This window comes from Porites lutea, chromosome 9 (genome assembly GCF_958299795.1).
Source record: "Porites lutea chromosome 9, jaPorLute2.1, whole genome shotgun sequence".
Classification (NCBI taxonomy): domain Eukaryota; kingdom Metazoa; phylum Cnidaria; class Anthozoa; order Scleractinia; family Poritidae; genus Porites; species Porites lutea.
The window spans coordinates 14814918-14831736 of NC_133209.1; the positions used below are offsets into that span (position 1 = coordinate 14814918).

The window sequence follows — 16819 nt, forward strand, 5'->3', positions numbered from 1 at the left end:
TGAAGTACCTACCCCTCGGTTCTTTATTTCGAAAAGGAGGCGGAGAAATAATGGTGGATGGATACGTGAGATAAACTTGTAAGTATTCTAGTCTATTCCCTCCCCGCCCTGAATTTAACAAATCTGCGGGTTAATTTCAGTTCTTACTTTTTCATGAATAAGGGGATGTCTTCACTGATACTTGATTGCAATTTGAAGGGTCATGTTTTGATTGTTCCAAAGTGCACAGAAATAGCTGGCCCATCGCGTCGTTTTATATCAGTGTTACTTTGTTACTTTTGTTTGCGTCTATTTCTGGCGCGCACGTAAGGTGCTTCGTTATTAACGTTAAGGACTATTTTTGAATTTTTTCCGTGCTTTATTAGCTTTATTATTGGTTGTATTATTTTTTTTTTCACAAATTCGGTGATGAACGTGCTTTCATGTACTTAAAGTCGATCTTTGCATGATTGGTTACAACGCCGATGGACAGAAAAAGGTATTTTTAGCTGCTTATCAAGAACCATGGACATTTTTCTCTAAAGTCGATCTTTGTATGATTGGTTAAAACACCGATGGACAGAAAAAGGTATTTTTAACTGCTTATCAAGAACAATTAAGTTCTCGTCATGAACATTTTTCTTAAATTCCATTCTCTTTGCATCTAGTCTTGAAAACATTTCTCTTTGCCCCCTACCAGAGGTTGTTTAATCATCCATCCCAATGCCAACATAGCATTGAATTTGATAATTCTAAACATTTTTTTAAATTTTAATCCAAATCATTTTCCCAAGTCTGAAAGTTTACTCCAAATTGTTTTGCTAAAGAAAGAAAGTAATGCACTATTCTTCTAAAGCGACTGTATTTCTGTAGAAGGTTCTCTCGGAAAAGGATTTTGTTTCAAAAGTGGCTAATATCAGTAATTGAAGATTATCTGTTTAAAATTTTTTAGATACCAACCTGTATCACCTCTCACAGAGTTTAAATCTCCAATGAATTTTCTAACTGGAGTAAAAAATAATATAATTATATATAGTAATTTTAGTTTTTGAGATCATGAAAAGCAGGTTACATCAAAGGGGTTGTTGAATCTTGACTTGTAAGGTGTTAAACGTTTGAGTCTGTGGACAAAATTCTGTAGTGCGACCCTTCAAATGTAAGGTCCCCTTAAACAGTATTTTCACCCATTAACGTGTGTTGTTCAGCATTTTAGAAAGTGAAATTTAGCACTTCTGTCAGTTTTACTTTTGCCAACATTGGGAGTGAATTGGTTAATAGTGACCAAGATTTGTTTTCTCCTCCTAGTCCCACTGGTTATTCAAACACACTGTTGTGAGAATTAAGGAAATGATCTAATTGGATTAATTTATATATTGTATTAATTTATTAGCTCTATAAAAAATGTCAAAGAGTAGTGTGAGAATAATACTCTGTGTTTGACTCTGGTACTGAATATCGAAACAACCTTGCATGTACATGTAGCTGCCTTATTGATTTTAATCTATATATTTTGTAGTTATTTGAATCGTACCCCTTTTTTAAACCTTTGAGCGCTAAGGGTGATAAGCATCAAATTCTCCTTGTAATATCAATGCTTTGTAAAACAGATTGGTCATGAGAATTACGAACATGATCACACAAAGCAGGATGAATTTGCTTGATATACTATTAACTTTTCCCCTCTACTTCTGTAGGAAATGAATAGGGGCAATAAATGAGAATTCAAAATTTTGATCTTAGGGTTTTTAAAGGGTTAAGAATTTACATTATTTGATATTATTTTAATAGTTACGTGTATAGCCCTATATACATGATGTGATGTTATATTAGAGAGTGTCAAAACCTATTTAGCCAGTGTTCTCTGGCAATCTGGAAATTTGTGCTACATGTACTTCAAGCAACACCTTTGTTAAGTGAATGTAACACAGGGCCAGTGACTACGTTTTAAGACTTTGTTGCCAATTGGCAAGTCACCTTATGTTTCAATAAGACAGTAAGTTGACCTACATCTTAGTAGCACTCTGTGTTTTTCAGCACTTCAAAGCCCCACTCCAACAAATTACTTTTTATCAAAGGGAAGCATATAGATAGGGCAAGACTTATATTGCTCAATGTTTCACCATATATTCCCAATTAACTGTTTGTTCCTTTCACAATGTTTGTCTTTTTCATCTTCTTACATTCCTCTTACCTTTCTCCATAGTTCAGTTCCTTCGTTAACATCAGTTAGTCTTGTCTTCTTATTTTCCCCGTACATTGGTTCATCCAATGTTAGTGTTTTTTTGGCTTGTCTTCTTACTCTGTAGGTTTCTCCCTTGTTAGATCCTGGAGATATTGAGTGGGATCAGTACAACATCCAACACCATAAACTTTGTTAAGTTCAAACCAAGAGAACTTGAAACATTACAGCAGTTTGGGAACTTGATGGTTCCCCCCTTCCGCCTCCCCCCACCCCACCTTGTGTTTAGGGTTTAGCCACAAAAACTGTTTTAATTTATTAGGGATTCACCTCAACAGCCACTGGGATTTAAAATTCATCAAAATTTATAATACAGAGTTCTGTTACATATGATACTTAGTTCTTTCATTTACATGTCTTGATTTTTCATATAATACGGTATCTCTAATTTATATCAATGTTCTACACTGTATTACCAGAGGTTACAAATAGCTCTGGTGACACAGACAACAGTTAGCCCATCTCCTGCAGAAGCCTGTTGTTGTCAGTGGTTGTGTCATTATTTTCTGCTCTTGATACATGTACTTTAGGTTAGAAAAAGATACACTGTGCTTGGACAATGGAAGGGAGTGAAGTGAAGCCAGCAAGAGTAGCTCCTCCTAAACCAATGCCCTACCTCCCACAGAGACCTCCCATAGAACCTTTAACACAGCCTGCACCTTCTAATGGACCCCCTCCTTCTAAACCTGGTAAAAAGCCTCCACCTTCTGTCCCCCCTCCCCTTCCTCCTAGAGTGGACCTTGGTGAGACAGCAGTGGATGTGGGCAGTTCAACCAAAGAACAAAGTAACATTGACCTGGCACAGAAAGGATCACCTAAACCTAAGTATGAAATTAACCTGTTTCTTTGTGTGTATTTGTCAGTAACCTGAGCCAGCCAAGGACCAAGAGGCAGCAAATTTCTGCTTGTTTCCATGACAGTCTCTTAGTTTTGAATTAGAATTGTTGTTAGGGAAAATGGTAAAAGCATGCATACACCAAGGATAAAAATTGAGGGGTGTTAAAAGGCCGCTAAGTCCCTGTGATATAATGTCAACTTCTCCTTTATTTCATAAGCAAATACATGTCAATTTAGAGAGCTTTAGAGGGAGAATCAACAGTTTATCATTTTGATGTCACTTGGAACTTTTTAATAGGCCCCCTTCATTAGAAGATTTTAGCAGCCACAATTAAAATATGTATATTTTTTTGGAGATCATAATTTTTGTCAATCTTATCTGAGGTCTTAAGTCATGCCAATTTTGCAATTGTGCAATTTTTGCCATATTAATTTACTGTGTAGATTATACTATTTTTGTGAAGAGGAATTTTGTTGTGTACTGTTGAATTTTCAACTTTTGAGTTTAACATGCTAGTGATGAATATTGTATCACTTTTGCATCATCTCACATTAGAATAAATTGGAAACTGTCTTCTGTGCATGAGCAAGGCCAGCTGTACTCTAGCAGCACCCAGCCCCTGGTGCCTAACCTTTGCTACTGGTTACTACAAAATCATTTTAATGCCCCCCCCCCCTGATAATTTGAACCAATTTGCTTTTTCCAAAGGTGGTTGAAAAATCGGGATTCCACTGTATTATTAAAACTAATTCTACCCCTAGTACTATGTAATGACCAATTTTTTCTCTCCATGTACTTCCCATAAATTCAGTCATTTTAAGCAACCTTTCAGTTCTACAACAGTTACAGCCATTTAGTAGCGTTCCAATAATTATTGTACAAACGATCTTTCTACAACACTGTACAAGCAGTTAAAAGCTGCCAGTGCACAATCTAATGCACGCACTGTATCATACTCGCTTTGTTTAGTTGAAATATTCTAGTCATTTTATATTTTTATTGTAATTCCTAAAGCTTTCTAAATAAACTTCGTCTCTGTATAGCCGATTTTTATGGAAAAAATAACGCATAATTTCCATTCTTACATTAAACCTAACCTTACTTGCAATTCACATTTGATTTGGGTTTTTTTTCACTCCATTTGCCTGCCAAATATTCCATGTAACTTTTCACAGATTCTTCCCAAAGTGGCAATCGCAGAGAAGTTGTACTGTAACTGAATGTATATGTTTTTGTTTGTTTAGTCCTAAAGGTAGACCTGAAATCTCCATTGTACCAGCAAAACCAATGGATTCTTCAGGAGTGATTCCACCTCCTGCAGTCCCCGCCCAACCTGCTCCAGTATTTGAAGAGCCTTTACCCAAAGCACCACAATGGCGAAAACCCAAGGGCCGTGAACCCCCGCCTAGACCCAAAACACGCCCAGTAAGTGAGCTTACCCTGGAATCAGATGAACTGGATATGGGCTCAGTAATATCTGATAAGAAGATAAATACTCACAAAGAGGATGTTACTAAGGCTGATGGCTCCAGGTTGAGTAATACTCCAACTTTTCCAACACAGAAGGTGAAAAATGACAAGCCTGAAATTAATGATGTTTTAAGAACTGGTGAGCATACTAATGACAGTGGAAGTGTTAACGAGAAGTCAGAGTTACACCCAAGACATTTGTGCGGTGAGATAGGAGAGGAAGATCAACAGGTTAACAAAGTTACTGACAAATCAACTGCAGTAAAAGCAAAATCCAGAGAGAGGGAATCTAGATCTTCATCTGATGTTGATGAAGTGAAGGAAAAAGGTTTGGATCGAACTGGAATCCCAGTTGTGGATGCAGTGGCTGCAGAAAAGAAGACTAAACCAACAGTTATTATTGCTAAACCTCCGAAGAAAACGACTTCTTCTCAGGGACCAGAGGAAAAAGACGGAATTGAGGAACATAAGGGAGAAAAACCGATTCCTGTCAGTACCCAGGAGAGAAAGCCACCTCCTCCGGCTAAGAAACCCAAGCCAGCTGTTAAACCCAAGCCCTCCAGTGTGCTGGAACCAGCTGTTAAGGAATCCGCAGAGGACAAGAAGCTTGATAGTACTGTAGCCCCTAAACCAAAGGCGAAACCCACAGTGATATTGCCAGCTAAACCATCTAAAACCACAGACCTACCAAAGACTGGTGGTGAATCTGCTGGGGAGAAGGAAGTGAATGGAGTCCAAAAGAAAGCACCTCGGCCGACTGTGATATTGGCGGCCAAACCTTCTAAAGCTACAGAAACACCGACGCCTGATAGGGAATCTGTTAGGGAGAAAGACGAAACTGTAGCCCAGGTGAAAACATCACCTCGGCCCACTGTGGTATTGCCCTCTCAACCTTCTAAGATTCCTGAAGCACCGAGAGATTCTGATAAGGAGACTTCTAAGAGCGAAGAAGATGGTCAGACCTCTTCAAAGGTAGCTTCTGCTGAACCTAGAGAAATGCAAGATCAGTCTGCTGCACCTCAACCAGTGAAAACTAAGCGCGTACCAACTGTTATTAGAGCGCCACGCCCTCAGGGGCAAGAGACAGGCGTAGAGCGCAAAGCACCCAAAAGACCACAGAGAGGACCAAGTATTAGAAGATCAGCACCACCACGGCCAGATAGTGCTCCTCCCGCAAAGAATGAGGATCAGAGTGAGCTTGCAGCTGGTACTCAGAAAGAAGAAGCGAAACCAGATGCTTCTGCTCTGCTGAGTGATAAAGTACAAACCAAATCAAGGCCTCAAAGACCAGTTAGTATGCGTGGAGTTAAAGAATATGAATCAGTTTTAGATAAAAGGAAATTGCGTGAGTCAGAGTCATCACTAGGGACAGAAAAAAATATAACTAGAAAAGGCTCAAAGAAGGGACCTCCTCCTCCCAGACCCCCTGCAGCTGATTCTGTTAGAGGGGAAGTGGAGCCTACATCAGACATACGCGATGAAGTTCATTCCTCAGATGAAAAATCAAACGAGAAACATAGACCTGCGCCTCGTAGACCCCCTTCGAGTAAGCTTGCTGGTGGTAAGACCAGCGTTAGTTCAGACGCTCAAAAAACACAGGATCATAAACCTAAAGAAAAAAGCAAGCCGCCTCGACCTTCTTCTCGAACTCTAGATAGTACACACCCTAAAGATTTGCATGACGAGCCTGTGGAAGCTCACGTGGAAGTTAAAACCAAACCAGCTAGACCAGCTCCTGCCGCTTCAAAGGCAGATGCTGCCAGTAGGAATGCAGCTGAGATACGAACAGTAGCAGAGTCATCAGCGGATGATCACGTGAACAACATATGCACTGTACGTGGCTCAAGGGAGACAGATCATTCTGCTGCTAAGGGCCTTGAAAAGGCTTCAAAGTCCAAAGCAAGACCACCTCGACCCATATCTGCATCGACTTCAAAGCACGAGAAACAAGCACCATCACAGCCAGTCGCAAAGTAAGTAACATTGTCTTTACTGCTCGTCGCTCTCTTAAGTGTTTAGTGAAATAAGAAAGCGCCTTGCTTATAGAGGAGGTACACTTTAAAGCCCCTTTAGCTCGTTTGCTAACAGCATACTAAAAGCAACGCCAGCAAAACGTCAAATTTGGCATATAATGTAGCATGATTGAAATATCAACTGTCTGGAGGGAAAACAACAAGCTGTTTACAGCAAACGCCGAAGAGATGAACTTAGGACCACAGAGAAACAGTTCTTGCGAGAAGTCAGAGCGGAGCCCGACCTCAGACCTCTCCAATAAGAGTCCACTGGTCACATGACCACGCCATATCCTTCTCGCTGGTACACTCCGCCAGTGTTTACCGTATTTTTTCGATTAAAAGCCGGACCCCGATGAAACGCCGGGTCATAACTGCCGATTTTTAAGTAAACACCGGGGGCGTTTAATCGGGGCCCTGGCGGTTGACCGAGGTCCTGCGTTTATTTGCGGTCGAGGTCATAAGGACCGGTAACAAATAAATAAAATCTCTTGAACAGCACTGTAACGGCATACCAAGTACAGTACGCTGTTTTGGTATTTTAGCAAACGTTCAAAGGAAAAATACTGGTATAACATAACTATACCATAATACTGTAACTTTGGGTAATGTACATAAGGTAATCATCCTCGGAGATCCAGGGGCGGGACGAAGGGAAAAAATCGTCCTCCCGTCCCCCCTGACAAACTGCCCCCGGGTCTACAAAGATCGGTATTAATAAATCAACCTAAAAATGACAGAAAATTGCGTTTCATTAATAAACGCCGGCCTCGAAGACAAGCCGGGTCAAAACTGCCCAGAGCGTTTTTATCGAGAAAATACTGTACATTAGCTATCATCTGGGTCATGTAGAAATGGAAAAAAAGAAAAGGTGCCATTTAGCTGAACCGCTTATCTTGTTTCAGGTCCAGGAAAAAGAAAACCGAAGACGCTTCCTCAACCCAAGTGTCATCTGTTCTTGAAACGTACATTGAGCCCTCTGCTATAGCACTCTATGATTATGAGCCTGCCGCCTTGGATGATTTGTCTTTTAGCGTAAGTAGTTCTCATGTTTTTGTTTGTAATATAAAACCTGATTTTTTCCCTTGCAACCAGACTTTCTTCACAACTGAAACATCCGGTAAGAAAGTTCCCCCCGGAGCTAAGGAAAGGTTTTCAGGTCGTGGGTTCCCTTAGCTTCAGTGTACAGGGGCCATTCCCCGTTTCTCGAAAGTCGCGGTAACCTTTCAGAAATCAAATATTCAAACAAAATTTAAAGGATAAAAGCGTGGTTCGCAGAAAAAAAATCAGTTCATTTTGTTCTGCTTACTAATAATTTTGGCATGGTTTCTGTAAAGCTGTTGAAACCTTTATCTTAAATGTAAACGGAACAGCAGCTTTCCTGGACCTTCAAGAAACGGCTCCCTAATGTACCAAACCTAATGTCAGACCTTCCTTAAGGCGATGTTACACGAGACGATTCGCAACGACGATTTTTAGCACAACACAGCGTTGCAAGACTGTTGCGATATTGTTTTAAAGGCTTGCCACATTGTTCCAACATTGTAAAGCTGTGTTCCGCTAAAAACCGTCGTTGCCAATCGTCCCGTGTAAAATCACCCTTACATGGATTGGTACAGTACGTTTCGCGGGTACTTACTTTAGCGATTTTGGTGAGACAGTTTGTCGCGGGGTTTTATTTTCGCCATTACAATAGGCGAATATGAAAAAAGGGTATTACATTTTATGATTTAAGCGTTTTGGACTTTATTATATTTTTTAAAACTTCTGAACTTTTTAAAGTTTGTAGATGAACTGGATGAGGATGACAGCTAGATTCTCTAGCATAAGTTAAAATACATTACGGCACGTACCAGTAAAACCAGTTAATGATTTGTGTATTTGTCAGTTCATATCCTGTGTACATGTTTTTAAAGGTTGGCCATTTTTCCCTTTATCTGACTGATGATTTTCTACAATGGGTATTTATTATTTTGGCGTCGGTGTTTAAATTTCGCGAGGATTTTTATTAGCGGAGCGATGTTTTCACAATCGCTAAAAACGCGAAATTAAACACCCGCGCGAAATTAACCATTAAGGTACTTATGCAGATTCAATTTGACAATTTCTCAAAATCACGATAGAAAATGAGTAGATAAAAATTCTTGTGCAAACAAATTCTTGTGGATGAAACTGCCGCGCAACTACTAACTTTTATGTGGACGTGATGAATAGTAACCGTCGAGTAAAGGAAAAACTTGCTCACATGAAACAAATTGCTGTTTGTCGTTTGCCGTAGACGCGATTCAAAGGACTTGGTGTAGAAGTTGTGAGGGGTATTATACGGGACTTGTTTCTACAAGTATGTAGATTTTAAGAGAATTCCTCGAAAGAAATCCACTATTATAATTTTTAGTGATTTTTCCGAGTCACACTGGGCTAACTTGAGAAATGTTACCCTAATTTTGACCAAGTTGCTGCCCTTTTCCTCATCTTCACCCGTCGGCGGAGACAACCACAGAGCTTTAGAGAAATTTGTGAAGTATTTGTTAACAAAAGGGGAATATAAATTTTTGTAATATTTTCTTTCCTTCAAATACATTTTTTTTTCTCTAAATTTCTTTTTTCTGCATGCTTTTTGTGTTGTTTCTGATTACCAACTAGCAATTTTGCTCACTGAAAAATGCAATTGGGTATGGTTGGAAAGATCTCTTATCTCCCTCTGTACAATTTAAGCGTCAAAGTTATCTGTGACCGTCAAATTGATGATGTCACAAGGGGTACAAGGACGTAGATCTGTTACGGGCGGCGCGGGTGTGAGTGGGTTAAACCATTACTGACTTATTAGTTTTGCAGTCATTACTTTCTGAATTAATGCGCTTGGTTTTTGCATTTCATTTATCCTTATAGGCAGGAGATGAGATTGTGCTTGTTAAAAAGATTGATGATGATTGGTACGTTGGTCGGCTTGGTAACCAGGAGGGGATGTTTCCTGTGAAGTTTGTGGAAATCATTGAGGATCTTCCTCAAGAGACGGCACAGGAAGACCAGGTGAGAATCCCTGAAAAGGGCTACTAAATGTACACGAAGTCCACACTTTTTGGTTACCAATAGAAAAACGTGTAACATTTATTGGCATTTTTTTTCCATTCTAAATCTTTTTCCCCCCCTCAGGGTTCCGGCCTTAGAGCCCAGAACCCGAGGAGGCACCTTAAATTCCCCCGCGTATAGAAGTATCGAAATCTTCTCAAATGAAGAAACTAGGCGCGCAAGGTGGTCCCGGTTAATTTTTCAGCATGCGTACAAGGAGGTATTGGGAAATTCTGGAAACACGTCGTTGACCGGTTAGCATTTAAGACTCCATCATCCAGAACCACGTTCCCCTCTTAGGTACACTTACATGAAATTTTTAAGTCTCTTCAAACTTTTACTCTTCTTTTCTTTTCCTAAGTCTAAGTCCCTTCTATTATGTAGTGACAAACCTAGCAGTAAATGAAAGCTAACCATTTCGAGTCAGTGCTTAGACGACCTAATAACTGTATTCAGTGCTTAACCCTAATCACTATAACGTTTTTCGCAAAAATTAAAATCCCGATTTAATATCAGCCCTGGGTTTAGACAAGGGTGGGTGGGCGTTTAGGCTTTTATCCGGGGGGGGGGGGGGCTTGTAAGAGAAATAAATATAGTCTCGAAACGAACTGATAACAACACTCAATTTAATTCAATCCAAGAGAAAATCCACAACTCGATTTTAAATTGCTACCAGAACATATCCAAACAAGTTATATATATACGTTAGATACCTGCCGAAAGGCCTATAACCTGGGAGGTGATTATGATCGAAATTTTTTTATAAATTCTGTCTACAAATAAATGGGCTTATAGGAAACTACGTTTCGATTTTTTATCCCACGACTGGAGCGTTAGACCTGAATGGCATTTCATTAATCTCAGCACAGAATTCAGGGGAACATCAATTATTTTGGGGGGCGTTTCACTCTTATCACCTATACTAAACGTTTCATTTACGGTGCTTTCCACAGCTGGTGCCAGCAAGCTCCCCGTTTGATGTAATGGCTTTATATGATTTCCATGGAAACGACCAGGATGGCGAGCTTGTCTTTAGTGCAGGGGACATGGTCCACGTGATCGAAAAGATCAATGATGATTGGTTAAAAGGAGAAACCGGTGGACAGACAGGGTCTTTCCCTTGCAGTTTCGTTGATATAAGTATAGACGTAATCAATAAATTACCACAAACTGAAAGAAACGTGTCGGCAAACAAGAGTAGGAAAGAGACGCATTCAAAACCAGGGCGTACTCTTCAGTGTAAAGCTATGTTTGATTACAACAGCGGTGTGGCAGAAGATCTCAGGTTTAGCGTGGGAGATGTCATTGAAGTGCACGAGAAAATAAGTGACGAGTGGATTAAGGGCAAGCTTCATGGACATGTCGGGATGTTTCCCTCGGCTTTTGTGGAGATGCTTGAAGGTGCACAGGAGAAAATAGGAATTGAAACAGGTAAAAAACGAAATTTATTTCACAGTTTGTCGATCTATTTTTAGCTGCAGCAGCCTCTGACATTACAATAGCCAAGAATAGAGCTGTGATTCTCTCCTGGCCACTCGCCCCTACGGATAGGAGAGAATTGTGGTAACGAGGTTGCTGTGATTTTTGTTATCAGCGGATTTGACTTGGAAGCAAGGCAAAGGGCTCAGTGTGTATTGTAGGTACCCACTAAGTTCTTTTGCTTGTCTTTTGAACAAAAGAATATTTGACTGCAGGTTTAGCTGCAAGATAGCAACAGATCGTTTTCATATGACGTCACGGCGGCCATATTTGATGGCGGTTATGTCGGTGTACCACAAAAGTCCTATGGGGATGAAACTCTTTTCTCATGTAAAAACGTTTTTTTGTTCAAATACATTTGTAGAGCTGCTGACGACGTAAGTGAAAGCGGTCTTTTGCACCGAGGTAAAATCCACAATCATGAGTGATGCGCGAGTCTTGTTCAAGTCTTGAAAGTTTCATTCATGTTTAATGAGTTGTTAAGCGGTGTTTATCATTACTAAGTGGTAAATGAATCAGATACGCTTTCCTTCAGTATTAGAATAAAGCGAGGTGTTACGCAGGCTAATTTCAACATTAATGTGCGGGATCAATTTAGGCTTCTGGGAAACTGCCCATCTACCCCTCCCCTAAGTCAACATTAACACTTACTTCTACGTAAGGCAAAATGTTGACCAAGATGCGTAGCGCGTGTTAAAGAAAAACGTGAAATAAGTATTCCTCGTTCTACAAGCCAACTATTTGTTACACTTCAATGCTTGCCACGCCACGCCACACGGGTGGACAACACAAATAACGCACCAAGCTTGTAAGCAGGCAGATTCAGTCTTACCAGTTGCACAGCTCGTCGCACGAGAGCGATTACGAGTCGCACCACTTGAAAATAGCCCCTCTCTACCTTCCGCAACTTGCCACTCAAATTCGAAGTGTCCATAATAAGGTGCATGTTAACCATGGGTATTTATCATTTACATGGGAAAACCGGAGATTCCGGGTGGAAATTCAAATGTTTCGCGCCATCCGTTTGGGAAGTTCAGAAAATATGGGCTGTGATTTGAGGTGATGCAATTTTTCAACTCATTTTTGTCTGTTCAGTTAATTTGTATCTACTTTGTAGCGGATCGTTATTCCACCACGTCAAATTTTATAGTCTCATACTTATGCACAAGATTTTCACCCTGGTGGTTTGTGTAAATGGTAAGCAACCCAGCTGCACAACTCGTACGACCCTCCCTCACCTCTCAGGTTCATAAAGCCCTCGTAATATACCGTATAATTGGATGTACGACGCGTAGAAGTTGTACCCCTTGAAAAGACTCCCTACAGGGTACCCCTCCGGAGCTTGTTAGCTCTCTCCTGAATTACTGTACTTCACTTATTTTCTGTTATTAGAAGAGACGGAGAAACCTGTGGTGGAATACGGCACAGCTCGGTATGATTTCACTGCCTCAGCATTTGATGAATTGTCCTTCAAGAAAGGAGACAGAATAGAAGTTACAGAAGTTGTCAGCGATGATTGGCTGAGAGGGAGGCTTGGAGATCACGAGGGAATGTTTCCTCAGGCTTTTGTTCAACTTTCAAAAGAGCCAGGTACAGCCAGCAATCGTCTCATTTATTGTCACGCTCTTAAATAGCAGTTTTATCTGTTTTACTTCATCTTAAGTATGTACATAGACGAACCAAACTTTGACCAAACTGGATGTCTGGCTCCTCGACCAGTCTGTTGTTTGATTACAAACTTTCTGTACAATTCCTTTAGCAAACTTTTCGACCGGGTACAAAACAAATATATTGCTTTGTAAGTTGTTTTTAAGCATTTCACGATAAATAGGAAAGCCTTTAGTTTGCTATTTTTAAGTACCCCTGGAAGAAACGCAAATGCCGTGAGAATTTAGTCACGGATTGTCATACCTGACAACAACGATCCTGTCCCAGGCTATTGCCCTATGAGCCAATCGTCAGTTTGTACAGACTACATTGCCTGGTTGATTTCGATATCTGTGTTTGTTAAACCCTTTTAGGACCTCAGCCTAGGAAGAATGTCAAAGCTACACCAAAGGCGAAGGCTTTGTTCGATTTTGATGGCGAATATGAAGATGAATTATCTTTTAAGGTAATTACTTACCTTCAATTTGTTTAGGATCTTGGCATTGTTCTTAGTTTTTGCTCGCAGGCTAAAGTCCTTTCCGCGTCCGCCTATTTCCCTTTCGTAAACGGTCGTTGCCATTTTTAATGGTCGATGCCACCATTGGTAACCAAGCCTTTAGACATGAAGGATGTAATATAATCCCTGGACTAAGTTACAATAAGGCAAATAATACATTTTTGAATAGTCTTAGAAAGAACGAAGTTGAAGCCCGAGTCGAATTTACGTTAAAAATTATGGAAAGAGCTAGGGCGGTCACCTGAATTAACAGTTATGAAAGACAGTTTGCTAGTGAATGTAATTAAAATTTTTGTAAATTTTGGCGGTCGGTGTTGTAGTGTAGTGGTAAGGGAGAGAGATTACGGTACCTGATCGCAACCCTGACCTTGGGTTGCGATTTTCTTTCATTTTAATACAAACGCTTTCAAAAACAGGTCAAAAAATTTTTAAGTGTCTTAAAAATCGCAGCGACCGTTTACGAAAGAGACAACTGCTCCGCCTCCAGTTACGCTTAGGGCGCGAATATAAAGTTGAATGCCAGACTAAAACGACCAGAAATACCACGCTCTCTGGATTGTTAAATCATGACATTAATCAATTAGTCATTGAAAAAATTACTTACTCATTATATATGTCATTGGATTGTACTTAGAAATCTAACCTTTTTGGTCTGACTTTACAAACTAAAGTGAAACTTGCGCCACATGACATGACAAAAGAGAGTTTTAGATTCTGAGACGAGGACGACTGCAAGTACGAGATTTTTTCAATACTAAGCGGTGCTCGCGCGTGAACCAGCGTCATTTTGGCGGGAGTTTTAGCTAGATAGCCTCACTAATTTTTCAGGTAAAAAATATTGCAATGAAGCTTTCCGGGTTGAATATTTTTGAGAATACGCGAAAAAACTTAAAGTTAAATCGCGTACTCGTACTCGTCCTCTTCCTCAAATCTAAATCTCTCTAAAAACTAAACACAACGGACAACAATCTGCTAAAGGTCTTGGACCGACAAAAAAGAATGAGGTTATTCTCTTGTCTGTCCCATTAAGGCGCTAACCTTTCCAAGGCAAACACTAGCCTCCTCCGCAGGCAACTCCTATTGTAACGGTTGTACTGACCGTGAGGAGTCTGAGAACGAGAAAAAGAGAAAAAAGTTGGGAAGGGGTTGGGATCACTGTATCTCCCCATTTTCCCATTTCTCCCCATTCTCCTACTCGTTCTCTAAAACAGGACTGTGAAGCCCGCGGAGGGGGCTATAGGCAAACACTTGGAGCAGCTCTTCAAATGAGTTCAGAAGCATCGCCCCTTTTAAACCTCTAACTGAAGGTTATGTGAGACGCCATAGCAAGCGATACCGGGTCCTGATTATGCATGCGCTTGTCTTTGTCTTTACTCAGGTCGATGATGACATTATTTTGTTGGAACGGATAAATGACGAATGGCTGAAAGGTCAAGTAAACCACAGAGTCGGCAGATTTCCTGCACCATTTGTCAAAGTTTTGACACCACTTCCTTAGGTTTTATTTAATTCAAGACCACTATTAGGTTTTAAAATTGGGACTAGGAAAGAGCTTTATGATTGGGTCAAACCTTCCTCCTCTGTCGGTTCGGTTTACCCTGAGGCGTAGGCAACGGACGTAAAGGAAGCAGAAACAGTTTCAGAAGAAAAAGGAAAAATTCGTTTTCTTTGTATCTCCACTTTCATCTTGCTTCCGTCTCCGTCTGTCTATTCACTTTAGAATCAATTAGCTACTTTTTGGTTGTCTGAGGATGTGATCGTTAAATTAATTGCTGTTTATTTTGTGAAAAGTTTGAACCCAGGAGTGATTTCATAAATAAGTTGAGTTTGAATGATCGTCCGGGTGAACGAAGTCCTGAATAGAGCTGTTGTTGACAGTGACTGACGTTTCGACAACCTTTGCGGTATAGTCATCTAGTGTATCACGTCAGTTGAGGGTATAAAACTCCGGTTATTGATCTGATTGGTCAATTAAGTAGCAGAGGAAGCTATGGTGAAAACGTGCTTTCTTTAGGATTTTGACCTATCAGATTAACTGCTCGGTTTAGCTTGGCCAGAGTAGGTTTTTTTGAAATTGGTACGTAGCAGTCAAGTAAAAACCGCATCTTTGTATAGGTTATATAGCATTCTGCAGGTATCTTCTATTCCGGTATTGTGAAACTATCTCGGAGGGGGACATAGAGATTTTTTGGCTTAAACCAGTTTTAATATCGGTTTCTGCTCTTGAAATTTTGGAGCTCTTTGGATAGTGTTTCTTTTTGACGCTGGTTTTTCAATTTTTAAAGGTTCGGAGTTTTTTAATATACGTATGGAGTCTCATAGCCTCCCACGCAGCCGTTTTTGGGGGGCTCGAATTTCGTCCCTCCCCACAAACGCCAGCTCAACCGAAGACAACATTCCTTTCCCAATCACATTGTACCTTCCAAATTCTGGAAGGTTGACCTTGACCGCAGGGTAATCCGATAATTACTCGATATGCATGTTCACTGGGAAAGCTTTATGACCATTGGGAAGGAATGTTGTTTTTGGTTGAGCAGGCGTTTGTGGGGACGGACGAAATACGAGCTCCCCTAAAAACGCCCGCGTGAGAGGCTGGGAGTTTCAGTGATTAGTGCTTTTTCCCGGATTTCCCTGTGTTTGTCCATTTGCGAAAGAGTACAATTTAGGCAAGTTGAAAATCACTTCCAAGAACGTTTTAAAATTGTTTTTCAAACTGCAATGAAATTTGTGAATTTGCCTGTTTTAATCCACTTTTTAGTAGTTTTGTTGTTTTCAATACCCCTCTCTATGCCAGTGATCGCATAGCAAGGTTTTTAAATTACTTTCCCTGATAATGGCAGACTTGAGACTCATGATTATTTTATGGTTTAATTGAGGTAAACTACATCATGTCACCTTTCTAAAGGGTAGATGAACTATAACATTTGTCCTTGATTTTACAGGGAATAACTTCTTAATAGATATATAATTTTTTAATTTCGGTTAGTTAGCAAGAAGAATTCATTTAACAAATTGTGATATTTTTATTTGTAAATTTTGTGGTAATTTCGACGTGACAATGGTAAAAGTGTACATTAAAATGAAAGTTCCGGCAAAATTTGTTTTATGTTAAAGTAACTTAGGAGTTGTGTTAAGCCTGTCAACACTTTGTTTCAAGACTGTTGATTGGTTACTTACCACGCTCTCTTGGTAAGAGTGCTCTCTTGAAGTTAACGGTTCCATAGCGGTTTCAAAAATACCTCTGTGGCTCCTATTAAGTACCTCCCCCCCCCTTCCCCGCTTCGCGTGCATCACAGAATTTCTATTTGCGATCCTTTGTCGACATTTTGGCCTTTTGCAATAGATGGTTAAGTCTTCTCGTTGCTAAACAACACCGAGATCCAAATTTACGTCCGAAATGCTGAAAAGCAAACACGTGTGTTGTTGTCGTTGTTGTTATTATTGTTATTATTATTATTATCATTATCGTCATCATCATTATTGTTATTGTTGTTGTTATTATTATTATTATTATTATTATTATTATTATTATTATTATTATTATTATTATTGTCTCTTCTGTCACAGTC

The 16819-nt window shown here is 40.0% G+C and overlaps 1 protein-coding gene across 1 annotated transcript in view; it reads left to right on the plus strand.

Annotated features, from left to right (window-relative positions):
* The window catches only part of LOC140947981 (uncharacterized), a 177113-nt gene extending 160778 nt beyond the window's left edge, over window positions 1-16335 (plus strand). Inside the window, exons 2-10 of the mRNA XM_073397211.1 lie at window positions 51-78; window positions 2749-3043; window positions 4301-6499; window positions 7444-7573; window positions 9428-9568; window positions 10561-11038; window positions 12479-12676; window positions 13108-13199; window positions 14629-16335. Of these exons, the coding sequence (XP_073253312.1) occupies window positions 2778-3043; window positions 4301-6499; window positions 7444-7573; window positions 9428-9568; window positions 10561-11038; window positions 12479-12676; window positions 13108-13199; window positions 14629-14748 (3624 nt within the window). The 5' untranslated portion in view covers window positions 51-78; window positions 2749-2777 and the 3' untranslated portion in view covers window positions 14749-16335. The remainder of the gene's footprint in view (window positions 1-50; window positions 79-2748; window positions 3044-4300; window positions 6500-7443; window positions 7574-9427; window positions 9569-10560; window positions 11039-12478; window positions 12677-13107; window positions 13200-14628) is intronic.
* The last annotated feature ends 484 nt before the right edge of the window (window positions 16336-16819 follow it).